This window comes from Panthera leo, chromosome A3 (genome assembly GCF_018350215.1).
Source record: "Panthera leo isolate Ple1 chromosome A3, P.leo_Ple1_pat1.1, whole genome shotgun sequence".
NCBI lineage: Eukaryota > Metazoa > Chordata > Mammalia > Carnivora > Felidae > Panthera > Panthera leo.
In genome coordinates, this window is record NC_056681.1 from 26582646 (window position 1) to 26605535 (window position 22890).

The window sequence follows — 22890 nt, forward strand, 5'->3', positions numbered from 1 at the left end:
CTATGAACGTGGACCCTCTAAGAGAGCCTGACATTGTACTCCAGTGCATCTGCCACAGACACTCCCTCGCACGCCATGATATGAACCTCCATCAGTGCGATCACCATGAGCACAGCCCTCAGACAGTCCAAATGAACCTTTCTGGGGAAGGCAGCCAGGACAACAGAAAGAATTGTCTTTAGAGTTAAAAAACAAAACCAAAAAAAACCTGGTCTAGTATCTCAGTTTCTCCACCTATTGGCAAGTCTTAAACCCCTGAAGCTGCTGTTCCCTCTACTATGAAATGGGGGTAACCATATTGGTGAATGACTGGGGCACATGACTTTACCTCCTTTTGTCTCACTTCCCTTACCTATGTTAAGGGGATAGTAAGGGTAGCTACCTTCATAGGGCTCTTGTGAGAATTAACTAAGTTAAAGCAGAGAAGGGCCTAGAACAATGCCCAGCTCCTAGAAGAGCCCTGTAAATACTAACGGTGGTGATGATGATAATGCTAAGTACAAGGCTTGCCATCCAACAGGTATATAATCAAGGAGGTTTCTGCTCCATTCAGGTAGGACACTTAACATTGACTGAATCCTCCTGTGGATTCTGACACTGGGTCAGAAGTGGGAGAGATAGGAATGGAAGGCATGATCCCTCCACTCTAAGAGCCCCTAGGCCATGAAGGGAGCCACTCCTTCAAGACAGAATGATACAATACAGCAGGATAACTTTTGTACACAGAGGTTTCTATTTCTTTCTTTTTAAAAAAAATTTTTTTTAATGTTTATCCATTATTTCACACACACACACACACACACACACACACACACACACACACACACACAGAGTGCAAGTGGGGGAGGGGCAGAGAGAGAGAGAGAGACACAGAATCTGAAGCAGGCTCCAGGCTCTAAGCTGTCAGCACAGAGCCCGACACGGGGCTTGAACCCACAGACCATGAGATCATGACCTGAGCTGAAGTTGGAAGCTCAGCTGACTGAGCCACCCAGGTGCCCCAAGAGGTTTCCATTTCTATGAGGCAGGAACATCCCCCAGCTTCATAGAAGATATGGCAGAGGCTCAGAGAGGTTAAGATCACCCAGTGTCACACCGAGGTGCTGAGCCACGGGCTGCCAACGAGTCCACACCAGCTCATGGGAAGGGAGGAGCTGCTCTCAAGGGTCCGGGTAGCAAGGGGCCTGGAAGACAAAGCAGGTCACGTTTCTCAGACAGAGACAGGTGGTTGGGCATGGCATGGTGTGGAAAGAGAAAAGAAGCATAAGTGACAGGCAGGAGGGGCAGCCCAGACAGTGAGTGGAAATCAGCCCTGAGGCAACAGTACGAGGCAAGACTGAGGGCTGGGAGGTGCTGCCTGGTTCTGGTTAAGCTGACTAAAACATCTGAGCCATGGGTAGCCCTGACAGAGAAGGCAGCCCTTTCAGAGGCCTGCTCAAGAAAGTTCTCTCCTTTCTCCCTCCTCAGCTAAAAGAGGAAAGTCTCCTAAGTTCCTTGAGGTCAGGGACAGCATCCTTCCAAAACCAAGATGGGCACAGCGTAAGTACTAATAATTATGTCAGGAACAGAGGCTTCTGAATGAGTGTCTTTTGCTTTAAGTCTAAAATTCTACCAAATGAAGAATTATTTGAATTAGAATAAAATGGCTACTATTTATGGAACACATATGTCAGACACTGTGCTGGGTGCTTCACACATTATTTGAGGCAAGTCTTGCACAACCACTTAGCAAGAACTATGGTGATGTTTCTGCTTCCTTTAGGGCCAGAGGTAGTCACTCATTCTTTTAATTAAAAGCAGAGTAGGTTACAGAAGCCAAGAGCGACAGAAGGGAGTATCTAGAAATCAAGGGAGAGCCAGTCTGAGCAGTAGCCTGCAGCTCTGAAGTCCAAACACATGGACTCCAAGCCCAGCTTAGCCATTAACAACATAACCAGAGGCAAGTCACTTAACCTGTAAAATAGGCATAAAAACAGCAACTACCTCCCCGGGGATGTTACGAGGATTGAATGAGCTGATATGTACGCAAACCACGTAGAATGGTGTCCAGCACACGGTAAAGTCAGGGTTCACGGCTATCACCATTACGCAAAGATCTGGCTTCCCATCTGCGACAGGCTGACAGTGAGAGAAAAAACTTACCGAGATTCTCTGCCTTGTAGGTTATTTTGCTGGGCTGGCAGAAGGGCAGCGAGTAGTATTCATAAGGTAGCTGGGTTCGAGAGCTGGTGAGCTTCACAGCCTGGTGGGAGAAGAGAGGCTGTTTGTTGTTCCTCAATCCAGAAACCAAGACAGCTGTTTCAATAGTTCTGCCTGTACCCACACATCGTTGGTATAGTCGGCAATATTATCAAATAAGCAAACTAAGTGCAGCAGATGCAACTGTAGTATACTACACACGATAAAGTCTACAATTCTGATTTCGTGTGTCATTAGTTTTAAACTACATCACAGATTTTGTTTAAACTCATAACCAAATTCAAATACACTGAGAGTCTGATGTCCTTTGACCCTATAATTTCACTTCTGGGCATCTTTCCTAAGGAATAACTCCAAACGAGGATAAACTTTAGGAACAAAGAGGTCCACTCCTTGCTCATGACCACAGCGTGGTTACAGTGCCTACAGTTCCTTGAGCCCATCAGGCTCTGCGCCCGCTGCTCCTCTTGGTCCGACCCCGTGCCTGTCTGGCTCCTTCTCACATTTAGGTCCCAGCTTAAGGCCCCTCGTCTGGAAGTCTTTCCCCAACTATTTCATCTAAGGGAATTCCTTCATTTGCTGTACTCCAACATGTGTAGTTTCCCAGGTAACAGGTCTGATACAACATAGTTATTTTGTTTACCTGTTTTAAAAAATCAGTTTCCCCCACTAGAATTTAAGATTTAAGCTTCAAGAGGGCAAGGACCTACAGAGCCAGGCACACTTGTAATGCTCATTAAATGTTTGCTGCATGACAGAAGAGAGAAAAAACGGGAAAACAAGTATAAGCCCCCACACTGGTCAGTAAGCCATAATATACTCATCCAATTAAATATCACGCAACCATTAAAAATGAGGTTTAAGAAGACCATGAAGGAGAATGTTTAGGAACTGATACACGCACACAGACTATAGCTCTGAAAACAGTGACAGTCATAGACAACACCAAACCATAGGTAAACAGAACAAAATGTCGCAAAAAAAAAAAAAAATTCTAGTCTACGTGTACATAAAATTATCTTTGCTATTTAGAAACTATCAACCATTCCTCATGCATCATCTATAAAAGGACCAATAATTTTTAGAATCCAGGTCCACAATCCTTTTTTAAAATTCATGCTTTGATATGGAGGTTCCTTAAAAAATGAAAAAATAGAACTACCCAACGACCCAGCAATTGCACTACTAGATATTTATCCAAAGGACACAGGTGTGCTGTTTCGAAAGGGCACATGCATCCTTATGTTTACAGCAGCACTATCAATAATAGCCAAAGTATGGAAAGAGCCCAAATGTCCAGTGACAGATGAATTGATAAAGATGTGGTGTATATACGTGTATATATACATATACACAATGGAATATTTCTTTTTAAAAAATTTTTTTAATGTTTATTTACTTTTGAGAGAGAGACAAAGAGACAGAGCATAAGTGGGGGAGGGGCAGAGACAGGAGGGAGGGAGAGGGAGGGAGACACAGAATCCAAAGCAAGCTTCAGGCTCTGAGCTGTTAGCACAGAGCCTGATGGGGCTTGAACCCACACACAAACTATGAGATTGTGACCTGAGGCAAAGTCAGACGTTTAACTGACTGTGCCACCCAGGTGCCCCTATATACAATGGAATATTATTCGGCAATCAAAAAGAATGAAATCTTGCCATTTGCAACAACATGGATGGAAGTAGAGTGTATGATGCTAAGCAAAATAAGTCAGTCAGAGAAAGAGAAATATAATTTCACTAACATGTGGAATTTAAGATATAAAACAGATGAACATAAGGAAGGGAAGCAAAAATAATATAGAAACAGAGAGGGAGACAAATCATAAGAGACTCTAAAATACAGGGAAAAAACTGAGGGTTGTTGGAGGGGTGTTGGGCTAAATGGGCAAGGGGCATTAAGGAGGACACTTGTTGGGATGAGCTTCGTGTGTTGCAAGTAAGTGATGAATCACTAAATCCTATTTCTGAAATCATTATTATACCATATGTTAACAAACTTGGATTTAAATTAAAAAAAAAACCTCATGCTTTGAAATTAGGAATTTATTTTAAAAAATTTTTAACGTTTATTTTTGACAGAGAGAGAGAGAGAGACAGAGCATGAGTGGGGAGGGGCAGACAGAGAAGGAGGCACAGAATCAGAAGCAGGCTCTCTCTGAGCTGTCAGCACAGAGCCCGATGCAGGGCTCAAACCCATGAACCACGAGATCATGACCTGAGCCGCTACCTGAGCCACCCAGGAGCCACAAAAATTTTTATTTTAAAAGGGCAGGGTGGACAATGCCCTCCAGCTGACTCTGGAGCAGTACCCCATATTTAATGACTATGTGTGTAAAGAAATGCAAAAATGTTCATACTAAGTGGGATAAATAAAGTCAAACACTTCAGGCCAAGTCTTGTCTATAAGGAACTTACAAAAACTGGGTTTCAGAGCTTTTTTAGATGTCGGACTAAGAGACAGAGGACATCTATTAAGCGTTTCATGAATTGCTTGAGACAAAATGGCCAAAAAGTTACTGTCTATTAGAACAGCCTGCTATTTTGTGTTTCTTCCATTCTCTCTTTCTGGATAATCAAAAAAGAATCCACATTACAAAGGAACTGAGCCCCACCTTTATGTTCCCTCCCACCCTCCCTCCCCCAACCCAAAGTGTGCCCTCTTCCATCCCCAGCCTGGCAGGACTGGAAGCCAGAGCCACCCTCTCCTCCCTGTGCCACAAGCTTTGCTCTGGAGGCAACTTTTGACAAAAGCACTGAGAGGAAGGGCACTGTAGTAGTTAAGAGATGGAGCAGTTAAGAACTAATCCTACTTCTTTGTCTCCATATGACCTTGGGCAAGTTGGTTTACTTCCCTGGGCCTTGGTTTCCTTATCTATAAAATATACAGTAAATCTGTAAAATATACAGTATCTGCCTCAGAGCGTTCCTGGGCTGGGGGGGGGGGGGGGGCGTGCGGAGAGGGAGGAATTGTGAGTTAAATCAGGCATAATGCCTGGCATGTACATAACCCTCAATAAACGTTACTTTAATTACTGTTCCTGAAAGTAACAGTCTGACCTCCGAGGAATAGAGATGCTCACAATAATGCAACACACCTAATGTTGCATCTACTCATTAATTACTGCTTAGTTCTAAATGCAGATGCTTTTTAACATATTTATATGCTCTCAGACATACTTATACACCCTGCCAGTCTATGTATTAGGAGCTGGTAACACAGCAGTGATTGAGACAGATAAGATCCCAGCTCTTTTACAACTTGATTCATAGCAGTTTTCGTTTTTTTTAAAAAAACAAATGTACTATTTATATATTTATCCTCTTCACTGATTAACAACTCCTGGACAATCACAAACTGCTTGTATGTGATGCCCCAAATAAGCATGACACATAGCAATCTGTCATTTTGCTAATACCTAAAATGTGGTGTCAAACAAAGGGGCCCATACATGGTGGCACATCAGGTAGATGGCCCTTTGTGACCTTCTTGTCTTCTGTTTCTCCTTTTGGACACTGTGACGCTCAGGAAAGGATACAAACTTGATTTTCATGCAATCTTACTGAGTTGCTTCTGCACAGACCAGTGAAGATGTGGTTCACATCAACACGATAACGAGGCAGGAAATGTACGTTTATTTTAGGAGCAGGATTTATTTTTGGAACTAAGTTTTGTTAGCCCTTTTTACAAAATCACTAAGGATGTGAAGGACTACTCAAAACTTTCAACTACTCGTTACTTTGCCAAGGAAGGAACAGTGTAGTAGTCAAGTAACTGGGGACTTATAGAGGCGAGGGGATGCCAAGTGCCCTACACGGTCAACACTGTACAGGAAAAAAAAGACCCAGAAAAATACCAAAGTATTAAGAGTGGTTATATTTGGATGATGACAGAGGAGAGACCCTTTGGCTGGGAGCCCGTGCACAAGATTACGCCCCTTCCCCGTCCTCCCTGGTGGCAGTCCATATCCAATGACTGGTTCATTGGGATACAAAGAACCAGTCCTCTTGCCTCAACTTGGAACAACTCTGAAGGGTCGGCCATTCCAGTTCCAGAGCTTCCCGCAGGCCTCAGTGAATCCCTCTGCCCAGTCCTGCTTCCCTCGCTCCCTCCCGAGCGCTGACTCTGAGAGCCTATCCAATAAATCTGTACCATATCTCTACCTCGGAGTTTGTACGGATCCAAAAAGATCCACCACCAACCCCTAGCCCTACTTGGGGCTCTGAGAATGCCACCACCAGTATACTGTTAAAGAGCCACTAATCAAAGTGCCAGCCTGCCCACTGCCCCTGACCAACCATATTTTAAGAAACTCGTTCCCCACCCTGGCTAGTTGACCGACTGACAGGTGGACATCTAGCTTGAAAAGCAAAGGTGTCTGGTGGGATGGCTTCTCTTTACACTTGAATTGTTCATGCACCAATTTGCCTTATCTATTTACCATTGATTCCACTATTTATTTGGATCTGATTCATTTTTTAAGGAAATACATTTATTTAAGAAGCTAATACTATTATCACTATTAAAAATGGAAAACCAAGAGCAGCCATAAAATCATGAGTTGAAGTAGTAGCTATATTTCTTAATACACATTAAAAGAAAACAGCTATTAAAATAAATCGTATTTGTCAACTACTTGAAATCACCTCATATACCCCCACTCAGATAGGTAGTACACAGTTTAGAAAAACTGAACTGGGGAATCCAGCTGTGGCAAAATCTGCAAGCAAAAACACAGAGCCGTATACGATAGGCTGTGTGTGTGTGGACAATGTGGGTTATGCAAGAGAAACTGGTGACTGAGAAGAGAAGGAGAACTGATGAAAGAGGGAGGCAGAGGTGCCACAGAGGAGGCAGCCGGTTGAGAGAGACAGACAGACAGACAGACACACACACACACACACACACACACACACACACACACACACTCACAACTAGGAACAGGGACACACGTGAGGATGAAAGTGAGAGAGAAACACAGGCCTGGCCAGAGCCAGAACCAAAGAGAAAGCCGGAAAGGGACACAGAGAGAACACACTCCCACTAGCAGAGTTGCAGACAGGGAAAGGGAGAGAGATGAAGAGGCAGAGTGCCCGGAACGGTGGACTCCGGATAGCACTCCCCCTCCAGCCAAGCAGCACGCAGCGGACTCGCTTTTTCCCAGGGCGACTGGCACGGGCTTTTGTTCTCTGCAAGCTTGGGCCCATCTCACCAGGGCCCTCCAGCCAGGCTGCCAGCACAGAGGCTCCAACAGCCCAGAAACGCACCTACCTTGATTTCTACAGGGTCGTTCTGGTGGAAGTTGATTGGTGCAACCCCAGGGACATAGAAGGCGTGAGAATCACACGCGAGCGAGAGGAGCAACAGGGACCACGGCAACCAATCCTGCTTGGAAGAAGAGAGGCTGTAGTCAGAATGGGGGAAAGAAGCGAACATCTCCCTGGGGCAGGTCAAGTCATAGCACCTTCACGTCTGCTTTACCTGACCAGTGTCATCCCTACTCTGTAAGTGCTGCCTTCCACATGCCCCCAAGAGTCCCACACGGCACCGATCTTGCACTTCTGCACTTCTGGAAACGAGTCACAAAATGAGTGAAGTAATTAACATGGGGACAAAAGGGAAGACTGTCATACAGGAGCCACACTTCCCCACTTCCGGATCAATGTTCTTTCCACCATGTCATGTTGTATCACTCTTCAGTATAGCTAGCAGGAAGCTAAGCTCCACAATGTTCCACAAATTCCCTTTTTTCTACGTAGCAATGGGCTTACTTTGTCAGGAAGGTCCCATATCACCAATACAGCTTCATACACGCCTTCTCCAAACTGTATGGGCCTCATCCCCTGCCACTCTCCTCCTCACTCAGTTCCAGCTATGTTGGCTTTCTTGTTGTCTCTTGATAGCAGGCCCTTCTCTACCCCTCAGGGCCATCCCCTTTACTGCTCAGAATGTCCTTCCCACAGATACATGCATGGCTAATCTCATTCCTTATTTCATTCAGGTCTCTCTCAGATGTCACGTCCTCAGAGAAGCCTTCACTGACAATCCTATCTAAAATAAGCACCCCCACGGTTCCCATTACCCATTCTCCACCCCCCTTGCTTCATGTCTCTTCATGGATAATTACGTACTTGATATGTACAATATGCATGTGTTTATTTGTGCAGTCTGTCCCCTTCCACTTGAATGTGATCTCCGTGTGTCCCCAGTGCCTGGCACAGAGCAGGCACTCAGTAAATGACCTACCTGCAGGATAGTCACCTGAGAAAAGCCAAGAGTGACCAATTACTGGCCTCAAGAAATGCACTCCATCGAAACATCTCTTTCCCTTAACAACATGCTTCACCCCCTCAAAGAACTAGAAGAGTTTCCTGATTCTCTCTCTCCATTTGGTCTAGACAAGGGACTCTTGTCCAGACACCCGGATCACAGATTCACTAGTGTTCCTGCATCTGCCTTCTCTGCTCCCTGTACTGTCACAGCATTTCAGACCCTTGTTTCCTCTCACTGGACACAGCCTTCTGATCACCTTGCCTCCACAGCCCCTCCATCTTTCAAGTTACCAGCACATGCACGCACACACACACACACTCAGATGGTTATATGGAGTCAGAATTGCTCAGGGGGCTTGCCAAAAATGTGGCCTCATCTGCATTCTTACCAGGAGCACAAGCTGAGAAAAAGTGGCTTTAATAGTTTAAGGTTCTGAGCTTGGTGCACTTTTTGTAGATGCATAGCTTGGTTAAAGCCTTAAAAAGAATATATTCAGAGTGTTCCCCCCCCCCTCCCAACTTGCTGTAAATGTTTGTAAGTATCTGCCAGCTTGTTCATTATGAAATTATGAAGGAACAGTGTGACCCCAATAAAAACAGTGAAAGATGACTATGACAGCTATACTGTACTTAGTAATCAATGGGGTCAGGGGTTAACAGCAGGATATTTAAAAGAAATGACCAGACTAGAAGGTAGAAAATTATCAATGGGGTAGGATTCTGTATAGAAAAACAATACTTTCCCCTTTCTGTCCCTTAAAATTTTTTTTAATTTTATTTTCTTAAGTTTATTTATTTTGAGAGAGAGTGTGTGTGTGAGTAAGAGAAGGAGGGACAGAGAGAGAGAGGGGGAGAGAGAGAGAATCTCAAGCAGGCTCTGCACTGTTAGCACAGAGCCCGATATGGGGCTTGGACTCAAGAACCGTGAGATCATGACCTGAGCTGAAACCAAGAGCAGGATGCTTAACCAACTGAGCCACCTAGGCACCCCAGAAACTTAAATTTAGATTTATAAAAGAGTTGTAAAAATACTATGAGAGTTCCATGTACTCTTCACCCAGTTTCCTTTAATGTTAACATTTTACATAACCACAAGCAGGCAAGGCTTTTAAAAATAACTAGCTTAAAAATGTTTGGAAAAAGTAGCACATACACAGTAAATAATTCACACAGTACAAATGGATATACCGTGAAAAAGAAATCTTCCTCCCACTTGGGCTCCCTATAGACAACTGCTATCACCAGTTCCTTGAAAATCCCTCTAGAGACATTTTACGCACTCCCAAAGGGAAGGGTGTAGTAGTATGAGTTTGTCTTGAGTACAACAACAACAAATAGGATTTATTCTCTCTTTTTGTGATGGAAAGCCTACGGACCCAGGCTGGCTACAGCATCTGATTTCCTCTCCATCAGACAATTTCCTCTAATTGACCTGTTGTGAGAAGATTATGGCCCTTCCTCTTTGGAGCCCTGTGCTAGGCCTCATTGGTCAGTCTTTAGGAATGTGAGTGCTTTGAGTCAAAGAAACAAATCAGGTCCTCTTTCCCCTAATTCCTCTTTCTACTTGAATTCCAGTTCACTAAATGCAAGGAGAACAAATCCTGCAGTTCTGGCACAAACCGCCCCACAAATGCTGTTTAAAAAACAAAAACAAAAACCACCTGTGAATTTTTGAAAAACGAGGCAGAAGACAGACCATCCTCACGCAAAGATACTATCAACATACCACACATCAATGGATCTTAGAGGAAGGATCAACCGATGAAAAATGGCAAAGGCTATTTCCTTAATGTGCCATCGTCTTTGAATAATACAAGTTGGCAACCAAAAGCAACTCAGAAGTTCAGTTGAGAATTAAGGGCTGCATCAAAATGACACTGTCAGTTTTAGATATTAAAATGTCACTGTTTTGATATTCTCATATGGCTGGAGGGATAATTAACTAGAACCCTTCTGGATCGGGGGGCAATCTGGCACTCCATCAAAAGCCTTCCCCCTCCCCCCCAAGCACATACTCTTTGACCCTGCAATTCTACTTTGAGACATGTTAAAAAAAATATGGCAGGGGCACCTGGGTGGCTCAGTTGGTCAAGTGTCCAACTCTTGATTTCGGCTCAGGTCATGATCTCATGGTTCGTGGGATAGAGCCCCATGTTGGGCTCTGTACTGACAGCTCAGAGCCAGGAGCCTGCTTTGGATTCTGTGCCTCCCTCTGTCTGCTCCTCCCCACTTGTTTTCTCTCTCTCTCTCACTCTCTTTCTCAAAATAAAAAGGAAAAATTATTTAACAAAAGAAAAATATGGCAAATATGCCAAAATGTACACAAAAGGATGTTCAATATGGTGTTATTTAAACTGTGAAATTTTCACTAAAATAGCCAATATTAGTGGAATAGGTTAAATTATAATGTATCCACTTACCTATTTATATACTCACTAAAAAGGAAATATTTCTTGAGTGGGAACATTTAAGCTTTAGATCTAAGTAGAACAAGCAGGGGATAGAACACTGCATAGCAGGATTCTCCCCTTTTTAAAAAAGTTACCTTTGAGAAAATGTGTAGCAGGCAAAACGGGCTCTGGGTGTAATGGACTTTCTTCCTTTTTTTATATCTCTATTTCTAACTTTTCTTAGGGGATTATAAAGCATTTATATCAATTAAGAAAAACAATAAAATAAATGACGCAGAAAGACAAAATCACCCTTCTGAACACCTAGGGTAGAGTAATTCTAGGTCGGTACGGAAGGACTTGCACCTGCTGGCCCAAGATACCTTTCCATCAGCACCTTCCACCTTTTGTTTCTAAGCCTTCAGGAAAATCCCAAGATTGTCTTGGCCCTTAGTGAGCAGACTTGGTCAGGTGAGGCTGCCTTTAAGCCTCTGCTCAAGCTGTTTTTCACACCTGCTCTCACCTTATTCAAGTCTACCTACACTTGAAGGTCCAGTTGAAATGTTCTCCAAGACCCTCAGATCTCCACAAATATGTCAAAATGTACATAAAAGGATACTCACCATGGCATTATTTAAAATCGTGAAATTCTGGAATATACACAATTTCCTTTTTAATTACCTAGTTATATACTACTTTAATAAGTATATAACTGGGTAAGCGGATACATTATAATTTAACCTATTCCACTAATACTGGCTATTAAAAAAAATTTTTTTTTAACGTTTATTTATTTTTGAGACAGGGAGAGACAGAGCATGAATGGGGGAGGGTCAGAGAGAGAGGGAGACACAGAATCTGAAACAGGCTCCAGGCTCTGAGCTGTCAGCACAGAGCCCGACGCGGGGCTCGAACTCACCGACTGTGAGATCACGACCTGAGCCGAAGTCGGACGCTTAACCGACTGAGCCACCCAGGCGCCCCAATACTGGCTATTTTAGTGAACAACTTCACGATTTCAAATAATGCTGTGAACATCCTTTTATGTACATATTTTGTGGAATTATTCTTTCCCTTTCTTTTCAAGGTACCTTGTAAGTATCTCTATGATGTCACTAGAGGCAAGAGAATGGAAACTACCCAGTACCCAATTTTCACATCTATACATGTTCAAGGATTAGTGCTTATGTTATTTGGCCAATACTTAAATCTGCGCTTGTCTAAGGCACTACTATAGTACATTTCATGCTGAATTGTGGTCATTTAAGCTTCTGACATCTGTCCACCTGCACTAATTACTTGTCTAGCCATGTTATGGGAGTACTCAAACTAATAATAAGCGTCAACCAACCTCTGATCTATAAAAATATAAAACCATCCACTCACATAAGATTGAATGCTATGGGTTTTGTTTTGTTTTTTAGTAAGCTTTATGCCTAACATTGGTCTCGAACTCACAACCCTGAGAACAAGAGTTGCATGCTCCATGGACTGAGCCAGCCAGGCACCCTGGAATATTATGGTTCTTAATCTCTGCTGTATCCTTAAGAATCTGATTTTTTTTTTTTAATTCTTAAATTTAAGGAGTTCTTGATACCTCCTACCTTTCCGCCTGTCCAAGGATCTAGTTTGAGACTCCTGGAGAATATCTATTACCCCTATACCCTATCTGTACATCTAGGATAGTGGTTCTCAACCCTGATGCATATCAGAATAAGCTGGGAGTAAATGGATTAAATTCCCAATCAAAAGGCACAGGTTGGCTGCATGGATAAAAAAAAAAAAAAAAAAAAAGATCCAGCAATATGCTGTCTACAAGAGACTCGCTTCAGATCTAAAGACTCACGAGGGCTGAAAATGAAGGGATAGAAAAACATATTCCACATAACAAAAAGAAAGCAGGGGTAGATATACTTCTATCAGACACTACAGACTTACAGTTTAAAATTGTGTCTAGAAACAGAGAAGGTCACTGTATGAGAAAAGGGTCTATTCAACCAGAAGATATAACAGTTATATCTAAGTTAGAAACATATACACACCCAACATTAGAGCACCTAAATGTATAAAGCAAATACTGACAGATCTGATGGAAGAAACTGACAGCAATACAGTAATAGTAGGGACTTCAATATCTCACTTAAAATAATGGCCAGAACATCCGGACAGAAAATCAATAAACAGCTGACTCAAAAAACACTACAGACCAAATGGACTTAACAGACACATATGGAACCTTCCACCCAACAGAAGAAAACACGTTCTTCTCAGCTGTACACAGAACACTCTCCAGGACAGTTCACATGTTAGGTTCACACAACAAGTCTTAACAAATTTAAGAAGACTGAAATCATTCCACATATCTTTTCTGATCATAATGGAATGAAACTAGAAATCATTAACAAAAAAATGGGAAATAAGCAAATATGTGAAAACTAAACAACACACTCTTGAACAACCATGGAGTCAAAGAGGAAATCCAGTGAGAATTTAAAAGTACCTCAGACAAAAGAAAATAAAAAGACAACCTACCAAAACTTATGGAATGCAACAAAACTAGTACTAGGAGGAAGTTTACAGGGGTAAACAACTACATTATACATTTATATATCTCAAAAAGCCTAACTTTACATTTCAAGGAACCAGAAAAAGAACAAATGAAGCCCAAAGTTAGCAGAAGAAAGGAAATAATAAAGATTAGAACAGAAATAAATAAAAACGAGGATTTTTAAAAATAGTAAAAAACAAAACAAAACAAAACAAAAATAACCCCACCCACAACAGAACTGTGTTGGCTTTTTGAAAAGCTAAAAATTGACAAATGAAACTAAACAAAATTTAGCAGCACCAATGAGAGAAAAAGAGGCAATGCTCAAATACAATCAGAAATGAAAGAGGAGACATTATAAAAGGTGACTCAGAAATAAAAAGGATCATAAGGGCCTATTATAAACAATTATACACCAACAAATTGGGTAACTTAGGAGAAATAGAGAAATAGGTAAATTCCTAGAAACACATAACCTCCCAAAACTGAATCAAGAAAAAACAGAAAACTAAAACAGACCAGGGCGCCTGGGTGGCGCAGTCGGTTGAGTGTCCGACTTCAGCCAGGTCACGATCTCGCGGTCCGTGAGTTCGAGCCCCGAGTCAGGCTCTGGGCTGATGGCTCGGAGCCTGGAGCCTGTTTCTGATTCTGTGTCTCCCTCTCTCTCTGCCCCTCCCCCGTTCATGCTCTGTCTCTCTCTCTGTCCCAAAAATAAATAAAAAAAAAAAAAAAAAAAGAAAACTAAAACAGACCAATAAAAAAAGGGGGGGCGGGGGTTCAATCAGTAATCAAAGAGCTCCCTTCACAGGTGAATTCTCCCAGACATTCAATAAATAATACATATTAATCCTTCTTAAACTCTTCAAAAATAAAAGAGGGCATAATTCTGAACTCATTTTATGAGGACACCATCACCCTGATACCGAAACCAGACAAAGATGCCACAAGAAAACTACAGGCCGATAGCCTTGATTAACATAGATGCAAAAATTCTCAGTAAAATACTAGCAAGCTGAATCTAATAGCACATTAAAAGGAGCATACACCAGGGGCACCTGGGTGCCTCAGTCGGCCAAATGTCCGATCTCAGTCTAAGTGTCTCTCGGCTCAGGTCATGATCTCACAGTTTGTGGGTTTGAGCCCCGCGTCGGGCTCTGTGCTGACAGCTCAGAGCCTGGAGCCTGCTTCAGATTCTGTGTCTCCCTCGCTCTCTGCCCCTCCCCCACTCCTGCACGCACGCTCGTGCTCTCTCTCTCTCAAAAATAAATAAACATTAAAAAAAAAAAAAAAGGAGCATACACCAAAATCAAGTGGGATTTATCCCTGGGATGCAAAGATGGTTCAACTTAAGCAAATCAATGTGATACACATTAATAAAATGAAAGGAAAAAAACCCCACATGATCATCTCAATAGACACAGCAAAAGAATACGACCAAATTCAACATCCATTCACAATTTAAATTCTCAACATAAAAGATATAAAAGGAACTTACCTCAACACAATAAAGGCCATATATGAAAAGCCCACAGTTAACATCATTATTTCTTGCTAATCAAAAATATATATATGTGTTCTGAATTTCCCCTCTCAGAAAGCCAGATACCGGACCTTTTTGCCTTACCTAATACGTGATTTGAAGCCAGGGCAGAGGATTACAACCTTCTGTAGTCATCAAGCCAATTAAATCTAAGAAGTTACTCCAGTTCTACCTTCTTGTGAAACAGAGATACTGCCCTGGACAACTAAGGGGCTCCCTGAGAGCTTAAGGCTGCAGACAAATGAAAAGCAAATCCTGAAAGGCTTCAATACGCTTCTGTTCCAAAGTCTCGAACCCATAGCACAAGTACATACACCAAAACCAAAGAAAAAGACACAACAACAATGACAATACTCACTCACCCTGGTGGAAAACTCAACACGAAAAAGCAACAAGCCACAGAGCCACTGGGCACCTACCAAGTAAGTACAAGGCACTGTGGCACACAGTCCTTTCCACTTTACAAATACTGACTGGTGCCATTCTCACAACGACAACTGCCTGGGGATTTCTGTCACCATCTCACAGACGACGACTGACAGTTAACCCGAGACTCCGAGATTAAATAACTTGACCCAGCTGAGAAGGCGGAGGAACAGGGATGGTCTTTTCAGGCAGGTGAGCTGCATTAAGAGATGACGAGCATGTAAGGACGATACTGATCACAAGGGCAGCCAACACTGACTGAATGCTGGTTACGTTCTACGAAATACTAAAATACAGAGCTCTCCAAACTGGTACTGGAGAAGGCAAAAAAGACTTAAACAGACAAAATGAAATGGAAGTGTTAGAAGCAAATATAGATATACTTTTAAACAATCTTGACATGGAAAGTTTTCTAAGAATGCAACAAAATCCAGAAGCTAGAAAGAAAAAGGATATATATAGGAAAAAGGAAGAAAAATGTACAATTATATACATTATAGACAAAGAAAAAGACAATTTGGGTAAAAATATTTACCATACACCCAACAGAGGATGAATTCCTTCAGTATACCAAGCGCTCTTACAAACCACTGAAGGACAAATAACTGAAAAGAATATGCATGGGCAGTTAAAAAAAAATTCAAAAGGCCAAACAGAAATTTAAAAATAATTTTAAAAATGCAAGTCAAAATAACAACATCTGACTTTTTTTTTTTTAATTTTTTTTTTAATGTTTATTTATTTTTGAGACAGAGAGAGACAGAGCATGAATGGGGGAGGGTCAGAGAGAGGGAGTCACAGAATCTGAAACGGGCTCCAGGCTCTGAGCTGTCAGCACAGAGCCCGACGCGGGGCTCGAACTCACGGATCGCGAGATCATGACCTGAGCCGAAGTCGGCCGCTCAACCGACTGAGCCACCCAGGCACCCCACGTCTGACTTTTTACCTATCAGAGTCACAAAGCTTTAAAAAATCTGAATACACTAGATATAGGTAAACTGGTGCAGTCTTTAGGGAAGGCAATTTAGTAATATATACTTAAATGGAAGGTAGAACTATTTTTGAAGGACTGCCCACATAAGTTATGAAGTGTAAAAAAATATAATGCACAGCAGTGTGTATAGCATAATCTCATTTATCTAAAAAAAATTTTTTTAAAGCATGCCAAAGACATCATAAGAAAACTACAAATCGTCCTCATGAACACAGATGGAAAAAATTCTTAACAAAACATTAGCAAATCATATCCAGCATATATAAAAAGGTCTACATGGGGCACCTGGGTGGCTCAGTTGGTTGAGTGTCCAACTCTTGATTTCAGCTCAGGTCATGATCCCAGGGTTGTGGGATCAAGCCCCATACTGGGCTCCACACTGAGCGTGGAATCTGTTTAAGATTCTCTCCTTTCCTCTGCCCCTCTCCCCTGCTCCTGCATGCTCCCTCTCTCTCTCTAAAAAAAATAAATAAATAAATAAATTATACATCTTAACCAAGTGGGGTTTATCCTAGGAATACAGGAGGGTTGGCTTAATATCAGAAACTCAATGTAATACCCCATATAAATAAAGGACAAAAACCACACAATCTTCACAAAGAAAAAGCACTTGACAAAATCCAACACTCATGATAAAACCTCTCAACAAACTAGGAATAGAAAGGAACTTCCTATTCCTATTCTAAGAGCAGCTATGAAAAACCCACAGCCAACATCATTCTTAATGGTGAAAGACCGAATGATTCCTCCCAAAATGATTGATAAGGCAAGAATGTCCACTTTTGCCATTTCTATTCAACACTGTGCCATAAATGCAGACAGTGTGCACTGAAGCAAATAATTAAAGACACCCATACTGAAAAGTAAAGGAGCTTTCATTTGTAGATCACATATTATATATCTAGAAAATCCTAAGGAACCCACAAAACAACTATTAGAACTAATAAAGTGAGCAAGGTCAGAGACTACAAGGTAAACATAAAAATTAATTGTATTTCCACATACTAGCAATAACCCCAAAATTAAATTAAGAAAATAGTTCCATCTGTAATACCTTCAAAAAGAATAAAATATTTAGGAATACATTTTTAAAAAAGACTTGTATACTGAAAATTACAAAACATTCTAAGTAATTGGAGAGATGTTCCATATTCATGGATTGGAAGACTCAATATTGTTAGGGTAGCAATTCTTCCTAAACTGATCTATATATTCAATGCAATCCCTATCAAATTCCCAGCAGCCTTTTTTTTTTTTTTTTTTTAATGTTTACTTATTTTTAAGAGACAGAGAGAGACAGAGTATGAGCGGGGGAGGGGCAGAGACAGAGAGAAAGACACAGAATCTGAAGAGGCTCCAGGCTCTGAGCTGTGAGCACAGAGCCCAACATGGGGCTTGAACTCACAAGCCATGAGATCATGACCTGAGCCGAAGTTGGACGCTTAACCGACTGAGCCACCCAGGCGCCCCCCCAGCAGCCTTTTTTGTAGAAATTGAAAAGTCGATCCTAAAATTTATATGGAAACACAAAGGACTCAGAACATCCAAAACAACTTATAAAAAGAACAAATTCTAAGCTTATTATAAAGCTATAATAATCAAGACAGTGTGGTAAGGATATACATAAAGACCAAAGGAACAGAACTCAAAGTCCAGAAATAAAGCTATATGTTTAAATTGATTTTCAACAAGGTTGAGAAGGCAATTCAATAGGGAAAGGATAGTCTTTTCAACAAATGGTTCTTGGACAACTGGGTAGCTATCTGCAAAAGGAGCCTCACACCATACACAAAAATTAACTCAAAATGTATCTTAGACCTGAATACAAAAACTGAAACTTCTAGAAGAACAGTAAGGAGATAATCTTTGTGACCTTGAGTTAGGCAAAGCTGTCTTAGATACAACACCAAAAGCACAATCTATATTTAAAAATTTGATAAAATGGATTTCATAAAAATTTAAAACGTTTACACTTCAAAAGATATCATTAAGGAAATGAAAGATATGGGCCAAGAGGGTACTAAGCTAAGTGAAATAAATCAGACAATGACAAATACCTTAGGATTTAACTTGTATGTGGAATCTAAAAAACAAAACAAATGAACAAAACAGAACCAGACTCATAAACACAGAGAACAAATCAATGGTTGCCACAGGATATGGGATGAGGGGGATGGGCAAAATAGGCAAAGAAGATTAAGAACTATAAACTTCCGGCTATAAAACAAATAAGTCATGGGGATGTAAAGCACAGCATAGGGAATACAGTCAATAGTACTGTAATAACTTTGTACGGTGACAAACGTAACTACACTTATAGTGGTGAGCATTTCATTATGTATATATTATACATATGATGTATATATATACATTATTTATGTATATAAAATATCACCATTCTGTACAACTGAAATGAATACACTGTAGGTCAACTATACTTCAAATTTGAAAAATTTGAAAAAAAAAAAAAAAAAAAGGAAACGAAAGGTCACAGACAAGAAGAAAAATCTTTCTAAATCACATATCTGATAGAAGACTTGTATCTAGAATACATAAGGAATTCTTATAACTTAATGATAAGACAAACAACCCAATTTAAAAATAGGCAATAGGGGGCGCCTGGGTGGCTCAGTCGGTTAGGCGGCCGACTTCGGCTCAGGTCATGATCTCGCGGTCCGTGAGTTCGAGCCCCGTGTCGGGCTCTGTGCTGACAGCTCAGAGCCTGGAGCCAGCTTCGGATTCTGTGTCTCCCTCTCTCTCTGACCCTCCCCTGTTCATGCTCTGTCTCTCCCTGTCTCAAAAATAAAAATAAAAACGTTAAAAAAAATTTTTTTAAATAAATAAATAAAAATAGGCAATAGATCTGTATATACATTTCACCAAAGATGTAGGAAAGGCTAATAAGTACATGAGAAGATGTTCAATATCATTTGTCATTAGGGAAATGCAAACCAAAACCACAATGAGGTAGACCACACATCCCTAAGAATGGCTAACCTCAAAAACAAGACAATAACAAGTGTGGACGAAGATGGGGAGAAACTGGAACTCTCATATACTGATGAGAGTGTAAAATGGTACAGCCATGGGAAAGTTTGGCAGTGTCTTTAAAAAGCTAAACATAAACCTAGTATACTATTCAGCAGCTCCAATCCTAGGCATTTACCCAAGAGAAGAGGAAACAGTAGTCCATACAAAGACTAGTACATGGGGGCACCCGGGTGGCTCAGTCAGTTAAGCCTCCAACTCTTGATTTCGGCTCAAGTCACTATCTCATGATTTGTGAGATGGAGCCCTCTGTCACTGGCAGGGCAAAGCCAGTGCCTCTGACACTCAGAGCACTGACAGTGCCTCTGCCACTGGCAGGGCAAAGCCTGCTTGGGATTCTCTCTCTCTGCTCCTCCCCCACTCGTGCTCTTTCTCTTTCAAAATGAGTAAATAAACATTAAAAAAAAAAAAAAAGACTTGTACATGAATGTTCTAACAGCTTCAATCACAAAGTCCAAAGTTGACAATCCAAACACCATCAATTGGTGAATGGAGACATAAAATGTAGTAGTCACTCAATGGAATACCATTCAGTAACAGAAATGAGGGAACTACCAATTCATGTTGCAACATTGATGAACTCCATAAACATTACGCTAGGTTAATGAAGCCAAATGCAAGTCTATATGGTATATGATTCCCTTATGCGAAATGCCCAAGAAAGGCAAATCTAGAGACAGAAAGATCAGTGGCGGGCTGGTGTTCGAGCAGGGGTGGTCTCCAAGTGTCATCCCCTTGGCTGGAAGGGAGCCTGCTGGGGTGACAGAAATGTTCCAAAACTTTGTGTCATTGTGATGACGATTGCACAAGTCTATACATTCGCTAAAACTTACTGAATTCTACACTTAACATCAGTCATTTTATGGTGTTAAATGACACCCTTATAAACCTGAAGAAAAAAATAACCAGCTCAAGGGAGGCACAGAGGGAACAAGTCTGGCAATAGAATGGCAGTTGTTGAAGCTGAGTGATGGGATATGGGGGCTCCTTACGCCGTGTCTTCTTCTTTTGTACATGTTGAACACTTGTTATAATAAAAAGTTTTCTTAGAGATTTTTATGTGTACAAAAATGTTCTAGAGGAACTTTTCTTTTTTCATCAAAGACTATGTACCCCTGACGAATGGACTAGGAGGGTAGCTGTGTGACTTTTTCATTGATAACTTATTTACCCTGTTTTCCAGGTACATGGATCACCCATATTCAAAATAAATATTTACATTTTAAGAAGGGGAAGGAAATGGGTTGCCTCTGAAAACACCTGGGCAAATTCCTCTGAAGATGTACAGAAAACGGGGGCTAGAAGGCAAGGACGGTGCAGAGGGGATTCTGGCAACAGATGCAGGAGTAACCAGTGCTGGCTTCAGCAGCGCATGTACTAATTAGAACTGGAACGATAACGGCGATTAGCACGGCTCCTGCACAAAGATGTGTGAGTAACCAAACAAGATCAGTAATCCTTAATCTTGCGGAGAGTACTGCAGACCCCTCTGAAACTCTTCTAAGTCACTGGGATGAAAGGTACAGCATAGAGAAGCAGTCAATGATACTGGAACAGTGTGGTATGGTGACAGATGGCGAGCAGAGCATAACGACTAGAGTTAACAATCAATGTTGTGTGCCTGAAACGAATACAACACGTGTGTCAACTATATTTCAATTAAAAAAAGAAAAAGAAAGAAGGATCTAGAACCTGTTCCCAGAAAACACACTCCAAAACACAATCTGATATATGACTCCAGGCCTAGAAGTTCACCGGTCCCAGAGATAAGACCCTTGTACTTGTTACCATTCCGACTTTTTCTGACTCTTTGACTTCATTGTTGCTGCAGCCCAGACAACCTGATAGAGGATGTTTGATCCACAGTTCATTTCTGTAAGGAAATTAGGAAGTAGCAAAATACCTGCTTTTTAGGAAATTCCTTTGTACCTTCCTGTAACTTTTAATTATCGTCATAGCAACTTCCGTGTGTGGTTCACTATGAAAAGCCAATTAAGTAGTTAGCAAATGTCTGTTCAGAGCCAAGAAAGGAGTGGGAGGGAGTCCTAACATGTGAACCAGCCCATTCAACATTATTTTGCTTTACTCGGTTTCCAAGTCACGAGGCAGCAAAGGTAGCGCGTCAAGAAACAAGGCGATAGCAATCTAGAAGCCCTTCATGGTGTAATCTAACACGCCATCACTGGCAAAGATATGGGTGACCTGGAAAGTTATAAAGCTCAAGAGACCCAAGAATCAAGGTCTTGCCCTCCCTACCTATTTTATTCTTGGGGGGCTGGGCAGGCAGAAAAATCTCTCCCAAGAGCCCAATGAAGAACTGGTAGGACTAAAAAGTACCCCTTTCCTCCTAAAATTTGCTCCACCCAGTTTGAAAGGTGTGAACAATTAACTTCTTCCAAGGAAAATAGGAAGTTTCTTCCCCCTACGAACTAAAAATTAGGGGGCGCCTGGGTGGCTCAGTCAGTTAGGCGGCCGACTTCAGCTCAGGTCATGATCTCGCGGTCCATGAGTTTGAGCCCCGCGTCGGGCTCTGTGCTGACAGCTCACAGCCTGGAGCCTGTTTCAGATTCTGTGTCTCCCTCTCTCTGACCCTCCCCCGTTCATGCTCTGTCTCTCTCTGTCTCAAAAATAAATAAACGTTAAAAAAAAAAAAATTTAAAAATTAGTTCATTCACTCATACTTCTCTGTAGCCATAAGTTAACATTCTCACTTCTGGAGCCCCCTGCCTTGCAGTCTTCTTTCCCATAAATAGCATCACCCCAGTGATCGAGTCTGGCCTGTCTGAACAGCTTTTCTGGTTCTTATTCCACACCTCTCCTGCTGCAAAAGCAGCACCTTCCTGAACTGTAAGCTAGACTCTTTCATTTCCTTCTCAAAGATACAGTCACCATTTTAAGATCATGTAGTAACTGCTCCCCAGATTAAGAAAAAAATAAAGAAAAAGAAAACGGCTTTGGGGCACAGTTTGCCAACAATGAACTGAAATCAATTACCCAATCAGTTAAAGCTCCCTAAGAATTCAACCACACATGCAAGATGGCTAATGACAGCTTAGGACCACTTACCAAGCAGCCCCCATGGAGCTAAAGAACTAATAGAGGAAAAAGAAAAAGGGAGGAGGGAGAACCAAATTAGCCACAGGAGGCTCTGAAAATGTAGCCTTTATTTCAGAGCTCATAGATACAGAGTTGCTGTTGAGCAGATACATAAAAGACTCAAAGCTCTTCTTTGGGAGTTGGGAAAACCCACAGCCAGCTGTGCAAGAGTCCAAGTGAAAATAATAACTACCCTCACCAAGCAACAGACAACCAGGCCTAAACCTTCAGGCCATAAAGTGCAGAAATAAAACACAAGAAATGCACTCACCTTCCCTCTCCCCTTTGGGCATTTATAAAAGAACGCTCAGTTAGTTGAACCAACAGGCTTAAATGGTTCCCCTCTGGAAGACTTCAAACCTTGGAACTGAAAAATT

The 22890-nt window shown here is 41.6% G+C and overlaps 1 protein-coding gene across 3 annotated transcripts in view; it reads right to left on the reverse strand.

Annotated features, from left to right (window-relative positions):
- Positions 1 to 22890, reverse strand: part of TM9SF4 (transmembrane 9 superfamily member 4) — a 53502-nt gene that overhangs the window by 24068 nt on the left and 6544 nt on the right. For all 3 annotated transcript variants that reach the window (XM_042931293.1, XM_042931294.1, XM_042931295.1), the window contains exons 2-3: positions 7471 to 7584; positions 2143 to 2242 (exon numbers count right to left, since the gene is read on the reverse strand). In XM_042931293.1, coding sequence (XP_042787227.1) covers positions 2143 to 2242; positions 7471 to 7584 — 214 coding nt within the window. The remainder of the gene's footprint in view (positions 1 to 2142; positions 2243 to 7470; positions 7585 to 22890) is intronic.